The sequence below is a fragment of the Rhodnius prolixus genome, unplaced genomic scaffold (genome assembly GCF_049639745.1).
Source record: "Rhodnius prolixus isolate KJV_2025 unplaced genomic scaffold, Rpr scaffold_2, whole genome shotgun sequence".
NCBI classification, from domain to species: Eukaryota; Metazoa; Arthropoda; class Insecta; order Hemiptera; family Reduviidae; genus Rhodnius; species Rhodnius prolixus.
Window position 1 is genome coordinate 9,068,277 of NW_027411592.1, and position 21,979 is coordinate 9,090,255.

A 21,979-nucleotide genomic window follows, 5' to 3' on the forward strand; every position below is an offset into this window, starting at 1 on the left:
ACTCACACCTGTTAATTATCTGCAGCATCTTCTGTTTTATTCATTTCTCACCACTATTATGTCCGTTTAGTGCAAGATAGTTGGCTTTATTTCTAGTTTAAGGCCAAGATAAGATTAATGCGGAAGTAATACGTCCTATTATTAACATACTAACTACAGTCTCTCTCTCTCTCTCTCTCTCTCTCTCTCTCTCTAAATGTCAGGTAGGATGAAATAAATTGCGCACCTGTTGGATTCCATTATTCAGGTTCAGCAGACCTCCTAGAAGTTAGTTGCAATTATCTCTTACTAGAGAAAACAAGACTCAAGCAAGATTATTTCTGGCAAGCTAACTTAATTGCAGCAAAATTTAATTAAGTGCGGAAGTTACACGTTTATTCTTCTATATTTGTTTATTTTTTAAATCCCAAAAATGCTGCGCAAACTTTCCGCCAGATTTTGCTGCACATTAAAAGTATCTTCTATATCTATCAAAGTCCGAACGATTCCAAGCGGTGCCATTATTATATTTTAATTTTAAGAATGACTTTTATTGCCATTATTTATTTATAATATGCGTCGGTTGGCAGCGGATGATTTACCAGGAGGTAATCCTGTTAAACAAGACAATGGTTCAGTTTTATATATACATATTATATAAACAAATACGGGAATTCATCAGCAAGTACAAGAATCTATTTTCAACCTTTATGCTGTTGCCAATTTGTCTAGCCATTTATATTTGTTATATTTTATATAAGTTGCTAGAAAAATGAGGTGTGGCTATTAAATAACAAGACTATTGCTGCGAAACATTTTATTTTAAATTTATACATATTTAGTTATTATCTCCTTCAATATACACCCCTCCCCTATCACTAAAACGCTCCATGCGAATTTACTATTGTTCGAAACAGTGCTGGAAGTCTTTTTCTGTGAGCTCCTGCATGACGCGTGCCGCTTTTTCTTTCACAGCTTCAACTGGACCGAAATCGTGTTTCTTTTAATGCAGATTTTACTTTGGGGAACAGATAAAAGACACACATGGGGCCAAGTCAGGCGAATAAGGCGAATGGCCTAAAACTGGGATGTTGTACTTTTGGCTAGAAACGTCTTGACAGACAATGCAGTGTGAGCCATCGCGCGTTGTCTTGATGGATAAAGCCCATTTGGAGAAATATTAAGTAAAGAAGTCCGTTTTTTCAGCATTTTTAAGTTAAAAAGCATGGAACGTTTTAGATTTTGTTCTAATTGCCAGAAAAGATGTTGGAAGTTCTGTATGAGCCCAAGTAGTGAATCATTTAGAAGACATTCAAAGAAACGGGAACAGACATAAGCACACTGTCATTCTCTCTTTAAATTTATATTCTAGTTACATCAATATTTGTCCTGCCGGGATGTCTTTCAAAAACTATTTGTCTCTGTTTCATCTCATAATATTAAAGATATTTTCTTGCTCTCTTTGATGTGAGCGGAAGTATTTCTTAATATTGATATCAAACAGATGGGTAAGTTCTTTCCCAGACGAGAACACACTTTGACTTCCTCTCTACGGCCCAATATTCCACGTCATCAATATTCATCGCCCCAATATCGATTTATATTTTCAGTTTGTGTACATATACTCAGAATGAATTTGTTTTATTATTATTAATCTTAAACATATTTGTCCAAACTTTTCCCTAAAATTTAAAAAAATAAATAAATAAATGCATATTTGGTTATTCTAACTTCTTTTTTCTTTTGTGGACGCAGGCTTTCCTGGAGATGGGAGATGAACTGTCGGCGTCAGCGATGGTGCAGTACTTCGGCAGTTGTATGGCTCAGCTTAGAGGCAGAGCTGTTTATGTACAGTTCAGCAATCACAAAGAACTGAAGACTGATCAATCACATAGTAACGCGGTAAGTTTGTACATCTGGAAGTTTACTATATTTAAAGATTTGCATCACCGAATCCTTCCTGTTCAGCTTCCAGTAGCCATTCTCTATGGATTGTTTATTAGAACCTATTTGGATTTGGGCCAAGCTATTTTAAAGTAATTTTTGGCACCTGACTGCTAATTAGCCGTATAATTAATACGTGATTAGGGAATTAAGTTACCTTATATCTCTCAGTTGGCAGCACGTAGACGATTATTTTGGCAAACGTTACGCACTTTCTAACACATCTGTTCCAAAACTAAAGAGAAGAATTTAGTACAGTCTTTAGATGAGAAAAGTGTATATTTATACTCATAATTTAAAAAATATAAAATATTTGCAGAGATTTTTTAAGCTTCCTTGTCTATTCTCTATGACGCAAAAAAAATAACTTGTTCGCCCAACTGATCCTTATGCCAAGTAAAATATTACGGGCGAAAAAAAAATTGAAGATGATTTAAAGTGATGCTGTGTTTTTCAACCCCAGAACTCCCATTCTCAAAAACAAGGCAAGCTCAGAGAGAACGTGTATGTAGGTCCTTTAGGGTCCTAATGAAGAGAATAAGCATTGGCAAAAATCATTAGTTCCAGAAGCGTGCGTCTTTATCTGAACCCGACGATTCCTGATACAGCTAAGTTTGATGTCAGAAACCTCATTGGGAATCTCGACTTCAGCTACGTAAGGCTGGAAACATAGTGGTTGCGGCGATGATAGCAAAGAGCAAAGCGGCGAAATTAAACACAAGTTAACATATGGGACCGCGCATAGTGGGAAGCAAAGCGAAGATAGAGCAACGCTATCTACAGAGAGTGTTTGTTTTCGCCGCTTTGCTCTTCGCTATCATCGCCGCTCCACTATGTTTCCAGCCTAAGAGAATAAAAGAGAGTCTCCTCCAACTTATACTGATGAAGAAGGCGAGTTTGTTTACAAACTGGGAAGTCGATTGAATTTTCTGATAATGGCCATTACCAATTAAAAAGAGACCCCCCCAGGAAGTCTCATTTCAAAACAAGAGGAAAAATGGACTTACTAGGCCGTGTTGGATCAGAGCACTTATTCTTCAGCGCATGCAAAACCTTCCATCTCACATCAAAATTCAAAAGTCTGCCCTTAGTGCCGTCCTGGTATCCAATGTCTATTTCCTATTCACTCTTTTGGAAGATAACATGAGCTGGGAAAACGGTTACCCAATTACCGGAAGAGATGAAGGATATCTGTGTGAATCGTTAAGTGTGGGATGGCCGAGACGTTGTGATTCAGCCGCCACAACCCCGGGCTCAGCAAATGCTAGAAACCGGAAGGATAGGCCCAAAAATGGTGGTTTTCTTGTCTTTGAAATGCTAGAACAGGGCATTGGTCCCTGTATTTCCGTCGCTGGCCAGTTAAATTTTATGTTCTCTGCCCTCCGATGTGTTGAACAGACGATCTGGTTTCTAAGTTTCGACCTTGCAATTTATTCCTGCTGCAACAATAACTTTAATTTTCATTGAATATTGCAATTTTACATTCTGAATATGCATTTTCAATATGCCTGCAATGTCATCATATTACGTACACCTGCGAAATGGCAGAAACTAGATGTAAATATGCCAACTTTATACAAATTTGTTAATGGATCTAGCGGTGTACTAAGAGGGCCCTATTAGAGTTGGTCTTTTTAACTATCTCCAACTCCAGTAATTTGTACTATGCTTTCTTAGATCGGATCGGATTCCCAAGAGTGTAGGAGCGTAACAATGTTACGGTGGAAAGGGAAATGCGAGCCAGGTATGAATATTAGGGGATAATGAATGTAATGCGAGAAGAGATAGTACATGTAACCCATGGACACCACTTAGTACCGCTAAAACACAGCCCCCGTGGTTATGTAGGCCAGCAGCCAGGGCGCCTTGTGCTGTTAGGAGAGGCGGTTGGGGTTTAAGAGAGGCGGCGGAAACACTTAGGCTCTCATTAAGGAGGAGGTGTGGGGCAGGCCCATTGTCTACACACAGAACGGTGGCCACGCGCATACCAACTTACCACCGCCTCCACCAATATGACGCCAACTCTTTGACACTTGAATTAGTCGCTGCCTCCACGCCCTCCTCCTCATCTTAAATGTTACTCGCTGGAAAATAAAGTAAAAAAAAAATATATAAAGGTTAAACTTTGTCTCTGCATGTACAGATTTTTAAATGTTTTTTTACTTTCTTCAACTCTTTCTTTTACTCTAGAAAAGGTGTTGTTGCAATCGTACAATTTTTCTTCTTTTAGGGGGGGGGGATTTAACCGGAAATATCCGGTTTGTGGTTTCGAGATGCCGGAAAAAGTTTCGTGTTCCACAGAATGCGAAGTTTCCAAACCTGAAGTTAGAAAGTGGTGACTTTAAGGGTAGTAGCCGGTTCTGCAACTCCCGTTAGTTGTTCTAACTGGCGAGGTTAAGTTAGGGCCCAACACGGACTTAGCCTTGCTGATGATGTTCATGCTTCTAACCATGAACTCTTTATCATGATGTTCATCATGTTAACTGTACACAACATCCTACACAGCGTCTTCTCAACAAATTTTAGTCGATGGAAAAATGTATAGGCTCAATTTCTGATTGTAAAAAGTACAGGGCCACTGTCGCCCTACAGGCAACAGTTCTCTCGTTACAGACAACACTTTCCATCGTCGGAGAAGCTCCTAGGAAGGGAAGCTGGATTCGAACCCGAAAACCACTGTTCTAATCCCTTCTGTTAGTTCGATTTTTTCATCCTTAAATGAAGTAACAACAAGTTAAAACAGTAACCGACTAAATTTAAGATATATTACCTAAATCTAGAACCTCAGTAATGACTTGCCTTTAAAATGAAAACCGTATTGAAGTGGCGAGTTTTGAAACCTGCTGCTGAACCGTGCACACTCTCAAGGTGAAAGGTTTCCCCAAAAAGATGCTGATGCCAAGAGATGTCTCCTTTCTTTCCAGTTCACTTGTATTAATAGAATAGAGCGAATAAAAGTGCCAGCGCGATGCTCAGCTTCAGGGCGCCCTCAAGACGGTACACTTCTATCATATTTACCAAAATGTAGATTATAGTATGGTCCATGCTGGCTTTCGATAGAATACTGCTACACTTCTAAAGGAAAGAAACACGTAGCGCTTCCGTTATTGGGGTCACTCATTCCCTCTCGCTCTATCATGTAAGTGCCACTGCCTTTAATATAGCAAGTAGTATTATTGCGTATTCCTAAACAGAATATTTCATCAAATAAGAGATGTCTCAAATACGTACATATAGTGCTACTATTTCCGGATCTCTTCAGATCAGGCTAGAGTGCTCACTGCTATCATTATATATGTATCACATTATTAAATATATATATATATATAAAACAGACGGAACATTATTTAATAAATGCGGAAAGAGGTTGTGAAAAAACAATGAAAGCAACGGGAAGCGCAACATTCCATTATTTAAAACTTGACTATGTTACAGTAGGAAGTAAGGTTATAACTTAAGAAGGCACTGGATGATTTACATAACACAAGCTTCCGTTCCAACTTTATATCGCCCCACCCACATTTTCCGGATATAGTTTGAACGGATTTTTTTTCACATTTGATTTTTCATTTTTTCTTATTCTATTATAGTAACAGGAGAAGTATGGTTTACTGGTGTTCAATTTGAAGTTGAAACCGGAAATAATCATTTTCTGGAGTTCGTTATGCTTAAGATTTTATTATTAATAATTAGAGGACTAGCATTATTACTGCATAAAGTATGCACACAGGATGTATAAGTAAGTAAGCTTGAGTAAACTCTCATTTTTACACGGTAAAAGTTGCCGACATAAATGAATGAATACTTTATTCACTTGGGAGGCTGGTTTTGTGTTTTTCCATTCTTTTTCCATCGTACAGACGCCATGTTTACATCTCATTTAGATTTAGGTCATTTCTCTTAAATCTTTTGATGGGTAGCCTGCCCCCTCTCTCCCCAAGATAGCTACTTTACAGTTCTAGCAGGCGAACCTAGTTTTTGGATTACTTTGATTAATTAATGAAGGTTCTACTTCAGTTTCCATTGCAAAGAGATCAACCAAAGCAGTGAGGCTGCTAAACTGTGGGTTGATCTGCGCAATTATCAGCATGGAAGTAATTTTTTTTTTTTTTACAGCAGCGCTAACTCTTGTGAAAGATTCAAGATCACTAATGTTTGGTCTTGTGAATCACTTGTTTTAGTTCAGCGTTCGTAGCGAAATGGTAACTGATATCGCTAGTCTTGGGATACACCACAAATTTTGAGCAAGAGACCAATGTTTGTGAAGGAGTTTTCCATTCACATCTGAGCAGGACTGGAGGCGATAACCGCAGGCAGAAATCTGTACGTCGTTGTCTTTCCGTCAAGAAGAAACGTCCTCTTGTAATGATGCCATTCTTTCATCTAAGCGGCACCTGATCTGGTCTGGAGGCAATAACCACAGGCAGAAATCTGTACGTCGTTGTCTTTCCGTCAAGAAGAAACGTCCTCTTGTAATGATGCCATTCTTTCATCTAAGCGGCACCTGATCTGGTCTAGAGGCAATAACCACAGGCAGAAATCTGTACGTCGTTGTCTTTCCGTCAAGAAGAAACGTCTTCATGTAATTATGCCATTCTTTCATCTAAGCGGCACCCTGATCTGGTCTGGAGGCAATTACCACAGGCAGAAATCTGTACGTCGTTGTCTTTCCGTCAAGAAGAAACGTCTTCTTGTGATGATGTCATTCTTTCATCCAAGCGGCACCTGATCTTAAATCAAGGAGATGTTACAGACTGGAATGCGTTAATAGTCCGAAAAACCTTTTTTGGTATATAAACTGTTGAAGCACGCTCGAATCGATCAGATTATTTATATTTCCGCTAGGCCTATTTGTAGCATTTCCCAAGGTACTTTGGTATTTGTTGGGGTGCGTTTGTTTTGTTCACTAGGAGGTTCAACGTCAATTCACTATCCTGTGTATCCTGGGTGAGCCACCAACCTGGAAGAAATCATTTTGAAAATAACATTACCAAAAAAGTAGACATTCATTTTTTTGTAAGGAAGTGTCACAATATTATAGCGCAGATATTTTTATGGCCACAACATATAAGATGGTACGTGTTAGTGTAAAGTGGGATTCCAGAAGGTTCTCTCACACAACTTCTGGACACATTCCAGCCATTCCAGTATCCTTTTAGAATCCTCTGCGTTTCCGTTATCCTTTTTCTTTTTCTTTTTTAACTTCTTTGAAGAATCTTGTTTTAATTTCTGTTGAGTGTACTTCCTACCAATTCAGATAATTGCGGTTGCAAGTTGTCAATACTATGTCCTCCGCCTTAATTTCATTGATTAAACTTTTTAAAATTTAATCGATAATCAAATTGATTTACTACATGACTTTTCAACTCATGGTTCGGACCACGTTTTGGCGAGGCCTCTTTTTTGATGAGTAACTTTGTGCTTTCTCTTTTACTAATAGTTAGGAAAGCATTGCAATCGAATCAAATTATCGATATCGACTTCTCACAGGAAATATCCGCTTTGACATCTCCAGAGACCATACGAGTGGTTTTTTTTTTTACAAATTTATGGGTGTGCCATAAAACCGCAAAACCACAAATGCATTATCTAATTTAAAATTTAGTTGTAGATTCAAATATTATACTTAATTTGGGTTAAAGTTAACCAACCGGAAAGGCTCAATCGATTTTTTCCGTTTTATGGGATATTGGGCACCAGCTAGGCAGGAGGGATGAAGGTGTGTTGTTGGCCCGATTCTGGTTCAACCATTGGCAAAGTTGTTTGTTAAATTAAAAAATTTAATCATTAAAAGTGATTTAAACTAAATTTGGAATTAAATTCAGTCAACTTTTGTTTTAATTCAGTTGGAATTTTATTGATTAAATTTTTGCCCATCTCAGACTAAAACCCTCAAAAAATCACTTTTTCCGGAAAAGTGATACGCAATCAGGTTTCTGTACAGAGTACGCTGATGACGTAGTGAGAGGAAATGATGAATTAGGAACGGATAATTAATATAACTTGTAAAGTATCGATAGTAGATTATGTTCTAATACGTATAATTTAAGGTGATTATTACGAATAATAATGGAAGCAATATTAGTGTGGCGATGTGTGAAAGCATGATCTATGTGTGAGTAAGTTCTGCTGCTGAACCTGTCTCCCAAGTTCCTTTCTTAAAGGTGAGGGATGACTGTAGGTATCCTCCGTTTCCGTGTGGGACCGGGGTGAGAATAGCCCCACAGTATCTCCTGCCTGTCGTAAGAAGCGACTAATGGGGGACGTGTACGGAAAAACGTCTCACCTGGAATGGTGTAGTAAGCCCAAGCTGATACCAGGAGGGTGTAGAAAAACCGTAAACCATGAGCTGGGCATGGCTGGGCCAGTGACCATTCTAGGCCTTAAAATAGGAGACAGAGTTTCTATGAAATGGTACCACGAGATCGTGAATCGGCCCGCTGGAGTACTGTCTCCAGGTTCACCAGTTGAGGAAAGGTTTCGTGGTGGTCGAGATATTGCAATGCAATGATGATGGTAGAATCCCCTTGGTCTATTGTGTGGGGGCAGGATGGTCGTTTAGCCTTCGGGAATAGTTGCGCCACCTTCTCATTCACCGCGAGAACATGTAGGTATCCTCCGTCACTCTAGTCTGTGGACCAGCTGACTCTTCCACCAATTGGGGCAAATAGAAGGCTCATGTCGTGGAAAGAGTCAAGCAGTTTTTTTAAACACCACTGTTTGAAATCTTCTGCAAGGTACCCTAACACTTGGCAGATATCTTCACGATGAATTGGCACCGCAGAAAGGGGTCAAAGTTGTGTCAGAAACTTTTACGCCCTTCATTGCTCTTCAGTGACCGATGGCCGTTGTCTTATTGCAGCTACGTTTGTTCCATGATTTGAGTTTAGGAGTTCAACCAGTTGAATACAGAATACGCTGAACGTGATGTCTGTCCTTGAATTTAGGAGTAGCAGGTTTGAAAGCGGCGGCACTTTTGTTTGAGGAGAGCCTCTGGTCCGGGCCAGGCACGTATTATTTACGCAGTGGAGAAAGCTTGGGAAGGACGCTAGTCTGGTGCAATTCAGTCCATGCTCTGAAAAGTATGCACTTAAATTATTAATGTCTCGTGAAAACCCATTTCATTGTAACAATTTTCAAAATGTTGAATTTTAAAGAGATACACGTTGACGTGAACTATTTGGCCAGTGTGCGTTGGACAAAGCCGCTAGGGACTTCCTCTCGCTTTAACAATTAGTGTTACTCTTCTTGCCTCTCCATTCTATTTCCCAGTTTGAATTTGGAATCTGGCTGGTCGGGAATACGGAGCACACGGCTAATGAACCCTCGTTCGTTCTTATCTGTTGGCGAGAACGGCTGTGCGTTTTCAGGAGTAATTAGTTTTCAATATATCGTTTTGTGATAGCGTCGTTATTCTGATGTGGCAATGTTAGTTTGTGAAGCACACAAATGCACAAACATACATATATATATATAAAATTTGTAGTTTTTTGGTTATTTGAAGGTTGGTATGCGTGCTCCATGTGTGACGTATTGTACCCATACAATGGTAGCCATGGAAACCTCTCTCTTCGCGCTCTGTGAGAGCGTTCGGCCGCCAGGTCTGAAAATCTACAAGCCAGAGTGAGAGACACATAGAGAGAGTTCTATAATGCAACGATTCATTAGAGCAGTTTGCGTCCACACTAGCCGAGCTTGTACGCCGCGCCATCTGCGTGCGTTTGTCTGTGTGAACATCAACGATCCAACATTACTGTTGCGACCTCTCTAAACTCTCATGTTTCAACCTGTTTCTCCCCACCTCCTCTCCCTATCTCTCTCTCTCTCTCTCTGGCTCTCTCCAGTTGCACAAAAGCTAGAGTGACACAAGGGGCGTAATATCCCTTCCTACAAGTACGCTCTCTATCGGGTGGTGTATATTTCATGAACAAGACGCTCAGTGTTGCCAACGTGCATGTTTACGTCAAATACATCCAGCCGTTCGCATATCCCGCCCTCCTGCATTCCGCACCCCCTCTCTGTATCTGTTAGCTAATCCCTGAATCCAGAATCTCGTTCATTTTACACAATCCATTATACATTATATTCCATTCGCTACAAAACAACAAAAAACAAAATCTATTAAAACCAGAGAAATATTGTAACATCCACCATTCATTCATTTCTAATTTTTGTTTTCCAATTCTCTTAATCGTTCTACTGGGTGCTAATATAGCTCAGGAGGGATGGATCCCCTCATTGAGCATTGTGGTTTTGGGAGGGCACCTCTTCAAAATGGAACTCATGCATAATCTTTGTTGTAGAGTTTGCAAGACGGAGGAGGAAAAACTCTTCCATCTTATGATGGATCTTTTGGGTTGTAAAGGAGGCTAGGGTCTTTAGTCATAGTAGATTGTCCGTAGAGGTACTTTGCTGGGGATCATATGGTGGGACTGGACTCGATTTTCTGCCCTTTGTGCTATTCCCTATTGCTGTAAAGGCTCAGAGTGGCCTTGACCTAGCTTAGGGTTTCCATCCCTACTAACCAATTTAGAGTTCCGTAAACAATTTTGAGAGAAATGCCGAATTAATGAAGGAAAGATAAGTTTATACTCAAAAACAAATGTCTACAAAGAGCCTACTCAAAATGTCGGTCATCAAGTTCTACAGCTTGTACGTTCTACATCACGTCTGTGCATCAACAATTCGATGCGGTTCCCTGGGACTACCCATTGGACCTAAAACACAAAGCTTCCTCCTCTTTTTTGACACCTAAGTTGGTGTGCGTCTTAAGTTCTTCTGCTGCTTTGGCAGCCGTTTGTAGCGGTTTTTAGCCATACTGGGCGTGCCTAATTCAAAGTTTTCTGGTACTCCCCACTATACCAATTGCTATCAGTCTCACGATGGGAAACGCTCTGCAGAAACATACTTTTCCAGATTTTTCGCGCGAGCCTAAGCCGATAAGAAACAAAGCTATTTATTTTAACAAATAAATTGTCCTAATTTCCGGTTTATTCTCCGTCAATATTGTGCAGAAAATAAAATGGGTTTCATAAAAGTGACGTCAAGGATTAAGAAAGGATAAAAAGGAAACCCTACGAGTTATATTCTAAGAGCCTTTATTCTTGTCTTTATTTCCTTGCTGACGTCGCTGATGTATTTGAAATAGTAGGTCACGCTTTCGACTACATATGGAACTATTAATTACAACTTTATGCAGTCGAAGTCTTGAAAATACCACAGTACTGGTACAGGGTTTCAAAACCAAGTAAGACGAACTCCTAGATCTCTCTTTTATCAAGAAATCTTCAGCGTTCATATCGTCTAGTCTATTAAAAATATCGTCTCACTAGAATTGGATGGAATAGCCCAAATGTTTTTTTTTCACCGCTGTATCGACCGTCCCAAGTAATAACTAGTCGATTAGCCTGTCTGTGGTCTTCTTTTAAGGGCATTTTTCGGAGATTCAGCCCCTTCCTTTCAACTACTGGTGAGAACAATAATTTCAGGTGGAATCCTAATTTACTAATCCGCTATTTCCGGCTCGAAATTGTTTTAGTTTAGCCGTAAGTTTCGAAGATTTAGAAAATACAGATAGACAACTCACTATTTGATGATTACTTCAAAAAAAACTTCAAAATAAAATCTATTGTTGTATAAAATGTAAAAAAGTTAAAAAATATTGATGCACTCGCCGTTATTCCTCTTAGAAAAATCAAAAATCCAGAAAAAATGGGATCTAAAAGATAAAGTGGGCTTGGCCCACATGATCCCGAAGGAGTTGAACGTGTTCTTTTCTGGTGATAAGTCTCCACAGTATACATATAATCACACAGCCTATTATATTAAACTGTCACAAATAATTTTGCATTTCAGCCGGCTTTTCTTTTTTTTTATGAGGAAAAATGACTACTGCAAAGACAACTTCACATCTATTTACATGTGTGACGTATCTGTTTCACTTTCTTGACGTCATAACATTTACTTACTGTCGCTCACTTTGTATATTTCACAGGGGCAGCCTAATTTTTACTGAATAATATTAAATAAATGAAGAAATATAACCTTAATAAAATTTTCCGTATACGAGGTGTGGCTATTAAATAACGAGACTGATGCTGCTAGAGAAGAACTACGCATGCGCCAAATCCAAACGACCGACATCTGTGCAGCGTAAAGCCTTCTCTTTCGATTGCAGCGTCTCACGTGTTTGTAGAGAAATCTGTCTGACCGGAACCGTCGTTTGTGTAAGAGGTGTTAGTTTCGTTTTGCCGAAAACATGATACTACACATGTAGCAGAGCAACGAATTGTCGTGAAATTTCACATTAAAACTAGGTAAAACCGCTACTGAAACTTGAACTTTTATTAAAAGAAGTTTATGGGGATGAATTTATATCACGTGCGCAAGTTTTTGAGTGGTTCAAGCGTTTCCAAGATGGCCGAGAAGACGTCGGAGATGATGACCGCCCGAGTCGCTCTTCCACGCCCAAAACGGATGAAAATATCGATTATAATTAATCAACAATACTACCGTCAGGTGCTTGCTCAACTCCGTGAAAGAGTAAGGAAAAGAACGACCCGATTTGTGGAAGAACAAGTCACGGGGTTCTCCATCAAGACAACGCGCCGGCTCACAATGCATTGTCTGTCTAGTCAGGAGCTGACAGAAAAAGACTTCCAGCACTGTTTCGAACAATGGTAAATCCGCATGGAGCGTTGTAGGGATAGGGGAGGGGTGTAATATTGAAGGTGATAATAACTAAATATGTATAAATTTAAAATGAAATGTTTTACAGCAATAGTCTCGTTATTTAATAGCTTAGCCACACCTCGTACATAACAGATTTTTAAATTTCACCAAATGATTCCATTGATTGACTTTAAATTACCAAGATCTGAAAACAAAGTTGAATTTTCCAAGGGTTCTTTCCTGAAGCTGAAGATGCACCTAAGGCTTTTCATTCCAAGAATTAAAACGTTTCTATCTAAATAATACTGTTCCATTACTTGTAAATGTAAAACACTATTTTTACGAAAGAAGGGAACACTTTATAGATCTTTTGTTGCGGGCTCAATTTTTCCTAATAACTTAGAAGTTATAGTTTAGCACTAAATTTTCCCGAAAAGGGTTTTACTCAATATAAAGTTTAAAGGATAAGTTGGAAAATCATCTATTTATCACAAAACCCTGAATTTAGGAAAATTATACATTTTTCTCTACTTCCTGTTCCAAAACCGTGTCAGTAACAAGAAAAAGTAATTAGGAGAAAATATTATTTTTCTTAAAAGTAAAGTTTATCATCGCTTTGGGCTGATTACCAAAGTAACAGCAACTTAATACAAACAGCTTTGAGTTCCTTATTTCTTCAGGTGAAACTAACTACTGTTTGTTCACCTCCTCTCTCCTCTCACCCCTCTGAAGCCAGTCATACATACTCAAATCTCTCATTTACTCAAATTTAATTTAACTTGGTGGTTAGATCTGGTAGTTAGGCTTACTCGCTCTCATATTGCCTACAGTAAAATGTAGCCATCTTGTGCGGGTAGTGTGCCCGATGTATAAACTTTATGGTGCCGAAGATTTAGTTAATATTAGAGGGTGGAGGAGGTCCTCTTTGTAGGATGACGAGCGATGTTGTCGGAAATGTTTCTTGTTTGAACTAGTTCATCTTCCGCTCTATTAGCTTTAAGTCCTCTCTTACCTTTAATATCTATCTCTGTGCACTTAGTATTATGCGTTTGTCAACAACATTAATACAAGATGGACTTACTTGGTGGACTAAGATAAGATAAGGTTGTAATAGGGCGGCCCAAGGCCTAGGCCACTGCCTACCACCCCTTTGGATCTATTGTGGCTCCCCCCACTCTAGAGCTCGCCCATCACACCCGTCGTTTTGATCAGATTGTTGATTCTGGAGAGCGGCACCTGGGTAAAGCTCGCAGGCCTTGGTTTATCCTCCTCCCGAGAGGTAAAATCCTTAGCCAGACAAGCCTAGGATTCGGAAGACTGAGACATCCTTGAATTTTGGTCTTGTCACCAGTCTACCAAACAGGTAGCTTTCATGATAGCCTGCCTGTAAGGCTGACAAAAAAGGTTGGCGTATTTCCTGTTACAAGATCTGGTCAGTTTCCAATCAGTGCCAATTCGATATTGTCCTACTTTCTTCCAGTAACTCGTAAAGCTCTCCAGTAGAGTCCGTCATCCACCTTAACTCTATGCGTTTCTTAAGATTCCATCCTATGATCTTCCTAAATCTATTCATATCACTCTTGGCCCTGTACACTGATGATGTAGCTTTGTACACGTCATCTTGAAGAATCGACACCGTCATTGACAGACTTACTTTAGCAATAGACAAACTGACTAAATACTGCATTAAATGGAAAATCAAAATTAACCACGAGTAGACTAACGCCAATACTCTTCACTGAACGGAGACCCTTTCTCAGCAGCCAAATCGGACATGATAATACTCTGATCCCGTGGTCTAACCTCGGTCAAGTATCCCGGCTTAACATTGCACACCATTCTGACCTTCTCTACTCACGTGTTGATTCTAGTAAACTGTCTACAAGACTATCCTTTACTCTCAGACTCTGTCTGTAATCGAAGATTGACTCTGTAGAACAAACTCCTCCTCTAGACAGTGGTAATTAGGCTGTTGTTACTCTACATCTACTTCGCCTGCATTTCTTAAACTTTCAGACAGATCTTTTTAATGTCCTGTTTTTGGCAGACAATAATATAGTTTAGGATAAATAATGGAGGGTATTGCAATAAGATGGACTATCATTGACTGGAACTAACGTCAGATGATCATCAAGACTAAATGCATAAAGAATTAGAGCTCAATACCGTGAAGAACTTTCAGTCATGGTTTAGTCATTGTTGATTAAGTACCAGCCAGAGCCAATGGGGACTTTGTTTCTAGCAAGCTTGGTCATCTCTAGCCATTGGCCGTATTTAGAATGCTTTGCTGAGTTATCTCCTTTTCTGAAATTAAATTCACCTGAACTAGAAACCAAGACCAACTAGAAAACCAAGATGGAATTAACAGTAACATGATTACATTTTCTTTACTTCTACGACTCACACACACAAATGATCTGGGGTTTTTTTGATGACGAAACCAATGTGGAGATTTGTTACAATTTGTCATAATTTTATCACAGAATTTAGAGTAAATACTTGTTTTCTACTTTGCTCCAGCTGAAGTACCTTCTGAGATGTACATAAATATATACTACGTCAGATAAACTCCCTTCTCCCCCTCGCCTATAAAAAAGATTATACTGTATCGTCATTCTATCATGTCGGATACGAGTGCGAGTATAACTAATACACACAAACTGAGCACTCAGCACTGCTGAAGTAGTAATGGAAATGGTAGGACAGTTCTTGGGAGGCGGAGTGGTGAAGTATGAAGAAGAAGAAGAAGAAGAAGAAGAAGCTGCAGCTACTCCAGCCGAAGTTAACTTCTGTCTGAGCCCCCTCGTTCACATACAGTATACCTTAGTACTGTCAAGAGGAAGCAAGCAAAACTCAAACAGAGCTTTTCCGCTTGACGAAAAACCATCCTCCGGGTTAACAGAGAGTAGCAACAGTCAGCCGCCGTCATAGAGAAGGACGAACGAGATAGGAGACCCCTTTTTAGACTTAAGACATCCTTTCCTCCACCCCCCCCCCCAAGGCTTTCTTACTTTGGGAGCACTTCTTCCCTCTTGGACACGTAAGTAAACAATTTTCTTGGCTATACTCTACCTCGTTCAAGACTAACAGTGGGCCCCAGGACGTCTTGTTCTCCCTTTCTCTCCCTCTTTCCCAGAGGAGTAGTACTAAAGTGGTATTTGGTCTCTTCTTCCTCTTCTTCTTCGTGCCCATCTAACTGTCTTCTTTGGGATTAAAATTTAACTTGACAAACTCCTCGCAGTACCATCACTACCCACTAACTTGGTGCTCCACTCTTTCCTTTTCCATCCAGTCGACCTCCACTCTTCTCGATGAGAGGTAGATCTACCAAAAGTCTAATCCCTTCTAAATCTTAAACTCTCTGGAATAAAAAGTGGAAAAAAAAGTTGTATATTTATCTAAAAGCCAAATAACTTGGGTTTATTTCCTTTTTGCCTTCGTACGCGCACTTTGTGTAATTTCAGATCAGATGCTACAGGTTTTTTTTTGTACAGCCCATAAAATGCATTACAAATACATTTTTCTGAAAACTCAACTTGTGCAGCATGTACTGTGCCATCAAAGGCGCCTCCTCTGGCTCGCAAGCCAGGTTAGCCTGGAAGTTATCAACTGCTCTCTGTATCTGAGGAGGCACCTTTGAAGGCACAGTACATGCTGCACAAGTTAAGTAAAGTGCATTATTTGATAAATTAAAGAATAAGTTTGATCCTTTACATGAAAGATATTGATCACTTACATATGTGGCAGGAGGTTTCCAAGTTTTTTGGTAATTAAACGCAACTCTCCCAAAATTACCAAATAATTATTAAACCTTCTTGTTTGTAACAGATTTAAAATTAATTTTTAGCCATCTTTTGTATGCTTGAGAACATCTAAAGCTCTTAACATTTGACTTTTCTTAGAAAAATCACTCGGAAAACGACATATTTCCCGATATTAAGAAAAATACTAGCTTTACTGCTTTGGCAATATTTTTAGTAGAAAGAGGATGAAAAAATACATAAAAATGATCTATCGCGTGCTCTTCTTTCTCTTTGATAACAAGTTAAAAAATTGAAATATAATTAATAAATACCAGATTTTGAAATGGCCTAGCACCTTTAATTTTGAAGATATCGAATTGCGGTTTCCGGTTTCTTTCATAACTTTTTATACTCTTTAAAACGGTGTATATGAAAATGGGGGTCAACTGCGAACCCTCACTTTTGGTCGCGCGTCTGCTGCGTACGCGATCAGGAATCTAAAATCAAGTCACATATTCTGAAACAAGAGTTGACGGGCAACAAATTTTTCCTCTATCATTTTTTGCTCAGAACAACCGTTTAAGCTTGGAAATGCATTTGAGCCGTCTTAAAATGAACACATCTTTTCCAGAGATATTTCCGGTAAGCTACATAAACAAAAATCTCCAGGGTTTACCTATCTCGAGAACATAGCCTTCTTGATTAAGTGCCAACGAGTTACTGGTATATAACAGGAAATCTTCACACTCGATATCCACTAATGGGAACTAAAAGGAGCCTCTCCTTAAACTGGGAGTGCAGCCCGCCCTTATATTGCAGTTTAGTTTCATCCATGGATCAATTCCATGATATCCTTAATCATGGACCGCTACCGCCTTCCTTTAAAGGAAGTAGAAGCAGCACTTTAAACTACTAGTTTGGATATACGAGGGTCATTCAATAAGTAACGAGACAAATTACTACTGCTCAAAAACAGCTAAATTGATCCGTATGAAACTTTCAGGACATAAAGTTAGCAAACTTGCGATGACATCTGATCAGCTGTTCAACTATATTTTGTAAACATAACCTCAAATTTACTCAGTTAACGATGGCGAGTCCGCTCGAGAATTGCACCGTGGAAGAACAACGTGCCATGATCAGATTTTTAGTCGCGGAAGGTGAGAAAGGTAGTAAAATCCACAAAAGAATGTTAAAAGTGTACGGAGACAATTGTTTGAATCGTTCGAACGTTTACAAATAGGTAGAACAGTTTCAAAGTGGCCGTACAAAAATTTCTGACGAGCAACGCAGTGGACGACCGATCGAAGTTGGGACTTCCTCTCTCGAATCTCGGATTGACGCGTTAATTCGGGACAATAGGCGTATCACCGTTGAACTGATAAGTGAAAAAGTAAACGCGAGTGTTGGAACTGTCCATAACATTATTCACAACAAGCTGCAGTACAAGAAAACCTGTGCGAGATGGGTGCCCAAACAACTCACGGACGCTCACAAAGAAACCCGGCTTCAAATCATCCAACAGTTGAAAAATCGATATTCGACTGAAGGAGAAGGTTTTTTCAAAAGAATTGTAATGTGTGATGAAACATGGATCCACCACTATGAGCCAGAGTCAAAACGACAGAGCCTTGAGTGGAAGCATACGACTTCTCCCATTCGGAAAAAATTCAGGACCCAGCCATCTGCCGGTAAAGTCATGCTTACAGTATTCTGGGATTTTCAGGGGCCAATTTATTGTGATTTTCTTGAAGGCCAAAGAACAATCAACAGCCATTACTACAGTGACATGCTGGAAAACAAGATAAGACCTGCAATTCGAACGAAACGCCGTGGGCTCTTGACTGAAGGCGTGATTTTGCTTCATGACCACGCCCGTCCACATACGGCACAGCTGACGAAAGAAAAACTTCAGAAACTGGGATGGGAGATCCTTCCACGAGCCCCGACCTCGCCCCATCTGACTTCCATCTGTTTGGACCCCTTAAAGATGGTCTACGAGGGATACATTTTCGATCCAATGAAGAGGTAAAAAATCAGGTGCAAAAGTGCCTTCGAGATCAACCCAAAGAATTTTATGCCAAGGGCATTTACAAATTAGCAGAAAGATGGGACAAATGTATAAGTGTTGCTGGGGACTATGTTGAAAAGTAACTGGGTCATTCCATGTCAAATCAACACGGGGTCTGAATCTCACCATCTCGGATTTTCTTGAAATTTGGCACATCTGTACTATTGGTATAGACTTGGAAAAATATGAAATTTTACTGTGATATGTCAACTGGTTTATGAGTTACAGGGCTGTAAAGTTGCCAAAAATGGGCCGAAAAACAGGGAACCCCGCGTTTTTGAATTACTGTAGAAGCTTTCCTAATTGAGCTACAGACTTGGGATTGGTGGCATTTTATAGCATATATAATGCCCTTTCCTGTGATATGCGACACCGTATGGGTTAGGATAAATAAAGTTTGTTAAATTTAAATTTAAAATTTAAATTTTAAATTTTTTAAAAAGTACATAATTTAAAATTTTAAAATTAATTCTATGAATAGCTAATAGTGTAATGAATCACTGGGCAAAATATTAATTTGGGACGTCAATGGCTTCATTGTTAAAACAAATTAAGACTAAAGCTCCAATCCGATTAATTCAACTCTGAATTCATGTTAATACAATAATGCTAATAATAATTCCACTAATAAGTCCAAAGTAAAACATTCTGTTAAGTAATAGGATCTCTTTATTATTTTAAGCTTGAAAAGGCTTCATTTGTTTGACACGCATCACTTTCTAGTAGGACATATGTAAGTTCTTCCTGTCAGAGTCACAGGATCAATTTTTATCAAAACATCCACTACTGAGACCCAAAGAATATCAGCATTTCTTGGATACGAGATGATTTAGAGGGTCCAGCTGAATGAAGAAAAGTTACTTTTACGGACATTTTTCTCTAAAACATATCCAAGCCACCAGTTTCTTTATAGACTACACTGGTATAACCTGATATGTCGGCTAATTTTAGTTTATCAGGGAATTTTGAAACTTCCATTTCGCAAGCTTCTGAGTTCATAGAAACGTTTTTAACCAGTATTTTGGATTTACTTCTGGGAATGAAAGCATGGTTTTGCTGTGTTCCTTTATTAGCCAATGCTTGAGCAAACCGATTTTTTAAAAAACAGTCATATTCAACATAGTCTTCCTGGGTTGAATATGCAAAGTCTATGTTGGTGATGTTTTCTACTGCCCACTCAAAAAGTTGTAGTGAAGTTTGGATTTGATTTTCATAGGGTCGTTGCAAACTGGCACGAGCTGCCAGTCTCTTTTCCGAACCCCTACGCCATCACAAGGCCCTTTGCCGACTTAAACCAACTTAAAGAGGCTGTTATCTCAGCCAAAGAAGACTGTTCTTAAACAAAGATATTGAATTGAATTATTTTTGTATAATTTGATTAACTGCATAATTTCATTAAAATAATATATTATAATTAATATGAATAATTACTGTAATCATAATTATTAATTCTAAAAATGATTTCAAAATCAATATTTTAAATCTTAATAATTATTTATTATGATTCATTGATTCATTATTACTATTTTCAATTTATTTATTACTTTAATTTTATTAAAATATATTTTCCATGAAAAGGAACTTTAGTCTTAAATTTTTTTAACAATGAAGCCATTGTCGTCCCAAATTAATATTTTGGCCAGTGATTCATAACACTACTAGCTATTCATAGAATTAATTTTAAAATTTTAAAATATGTACTTTTTAAAAAATTTAAAATTTAAATTTTAAATTTAAATTTAACAAACTTTTATATCCTAACCCACATGGTGTCGCAGATCAGAGGAAAGAGCATTATATATGCTATAAAATGACACCAATCCCAAGTCTGTAGCTCAATTAGGAAAGCTTCTACAGTAATTCAAAAACATGGGGTTCCCTGTTTTTCAGCCCATTTTTGGCAACTTTACAGCCCTGTAACTCATAAACCAGTTAACATATCACAGTAAAATTTCATATTTTTCCAAGACTATACCAATAGTACACATGTGCCAAATTTCAAGAAAATCCGAGATGGTGAGGTCAAAAATGGTCTTTTTTTGTGTTGATTTGACATGGAATGACCCTAACCAAAGTTTTGTACTGATTCAATAAACCGTTTTTGAGCAATAATAATTTGTCTCGTTACTTATTGAATGACCCTCGTAGATTCTATCTAAACCATTAGTTGTAACATATGTAGTCTTAACATATTCCCACATTACAGAAAATCACTTAATGAAATACATTTTTATAGAATAGATTTGAGTCTTTGTTTACATCCGGATGGTCAACCTCAAGATAAGCTAGAATTCACCAAACTAGGGTAACCTAAATTCTAAGTAGTTAAACACATATAAATCTTCACTGTAGGTCCTGCATCTGGTTATTGGGTGTTGTAAAGGTTGTTATTATGCTAATATCTTCGTCCTAAAGAAAGAAAATTGTGACACTGATCGATAGAACCCCTTGGAAATGGTGATGGTGCTGCAATCTATTTTATATGCGCATTGTGAAAGGTAAGAAATGGAAAAATGAGGTAATTCAAAAAGTGAAAATTTTGGTTGCTATAAGTGAATATGAGATGGGACACGTCTTAGTGGCCCGGAGAAATGTAGATATGCTTGCAACATCTTAATTCTCGAATTTGTTTCTTGAATTCTGGGTCTGTGGCATTTTACAAAAATCAAATTTTCTCACCAGGTATTTAATCTGTTAGAAGAACATGGTTTCATTTCTTTAAGGGCTAAGGAAGTTCTCCCCCAAATGGGCGGGAGACATTCCTACGGAAGTTGTTGCCTGCTTACAAACAACACGCGCCAAGTGTCTCTCTCTCTCTCTCTCTCTCTCTCTCTCTCTCTCTCTCTCTCTCTCTCTCTCTCTCTCTCTCTCTCTCTCTGGCCATCCTGTAATGGTGATTAGTTGCCAGTTCTATTTCCGGTTTTTCCAAACCGTTTTCCACCCCTTCCTTTCAGCCGATTAGGTCTATTTCCTGACCAGTTGTAATATACCTTGTGCTATCATCTCTTCTCTTTTTAACTTCCGGTCAAATCCTCTTTACTGTTCAGATATTTTGTCAACACGAAAAGTAAATAAATAGCAACAGGCTCCGTGGTTGAAGTTATATGTTTTATACAATCTTCTTATTTATATACTTTACTTTTGTTTTTTAAGGAGAATAGAGTACTTATCGAAAAACAATTCCTTTTTTTATGGGTATTCCCATTTGGAGTTGGGATTACTGTTTAACATTCTTTTCAAAGGTAAGAAATGTGAGCATTTTTCTGGCTTCTAGAGAGCGTAAGAGCGTACTTCCTACACCCAAAGTCTGGAGACATTGTCATTAAATTCCACCTCCCACTTATTGGGGTCGTAAGAGTGCATACCCAGAGATGATCTTGAAGGCAGCGAAATGCTTAGAGGATAGGTTTAACTGGGAGTTGGAGTGCGGATATTTGGTAACAGAGATAGATATACTCTGAACAGAGCAGTGTTGGCCATTTCCGGAGGATTTTTGTTAAAGGATAATGTAAGTTTGCGAATGGAATGAGAGAAAAGTCCAGCTGAGTGTTAGAGATGCTTAAGTCCTGCT

At 38.6% G+C, this 21,979-nt stretch overlaps 1 protein-coding gene across 14 annotated transcripts in view; it reads left to right on the plus strand.

Annotated features, from left to right (window-relative positions):
• Nucleotides 1-21,979, plus strand: part of heph (polypyrimidine tract-binding protein 1 heph) — a 418,918-nt gene that overhangs the window by 323,182 nt on the left and 73,757 nt on the right. For all 14 annotated transcript variants that reach the window (XM_074117745.1, XM_074117746.1, XM_074117732.1 and 11 more), the window contains one exon: nt 1,735-1,881. In XM_074117745.1, coding sequence (XP_073973846.1) covers nt 1,735-1,881 — 147 coding nt within the window. The remainder of the gene's footprint in view (nt 1-1,734; nt 1,882-21,979) is intronic.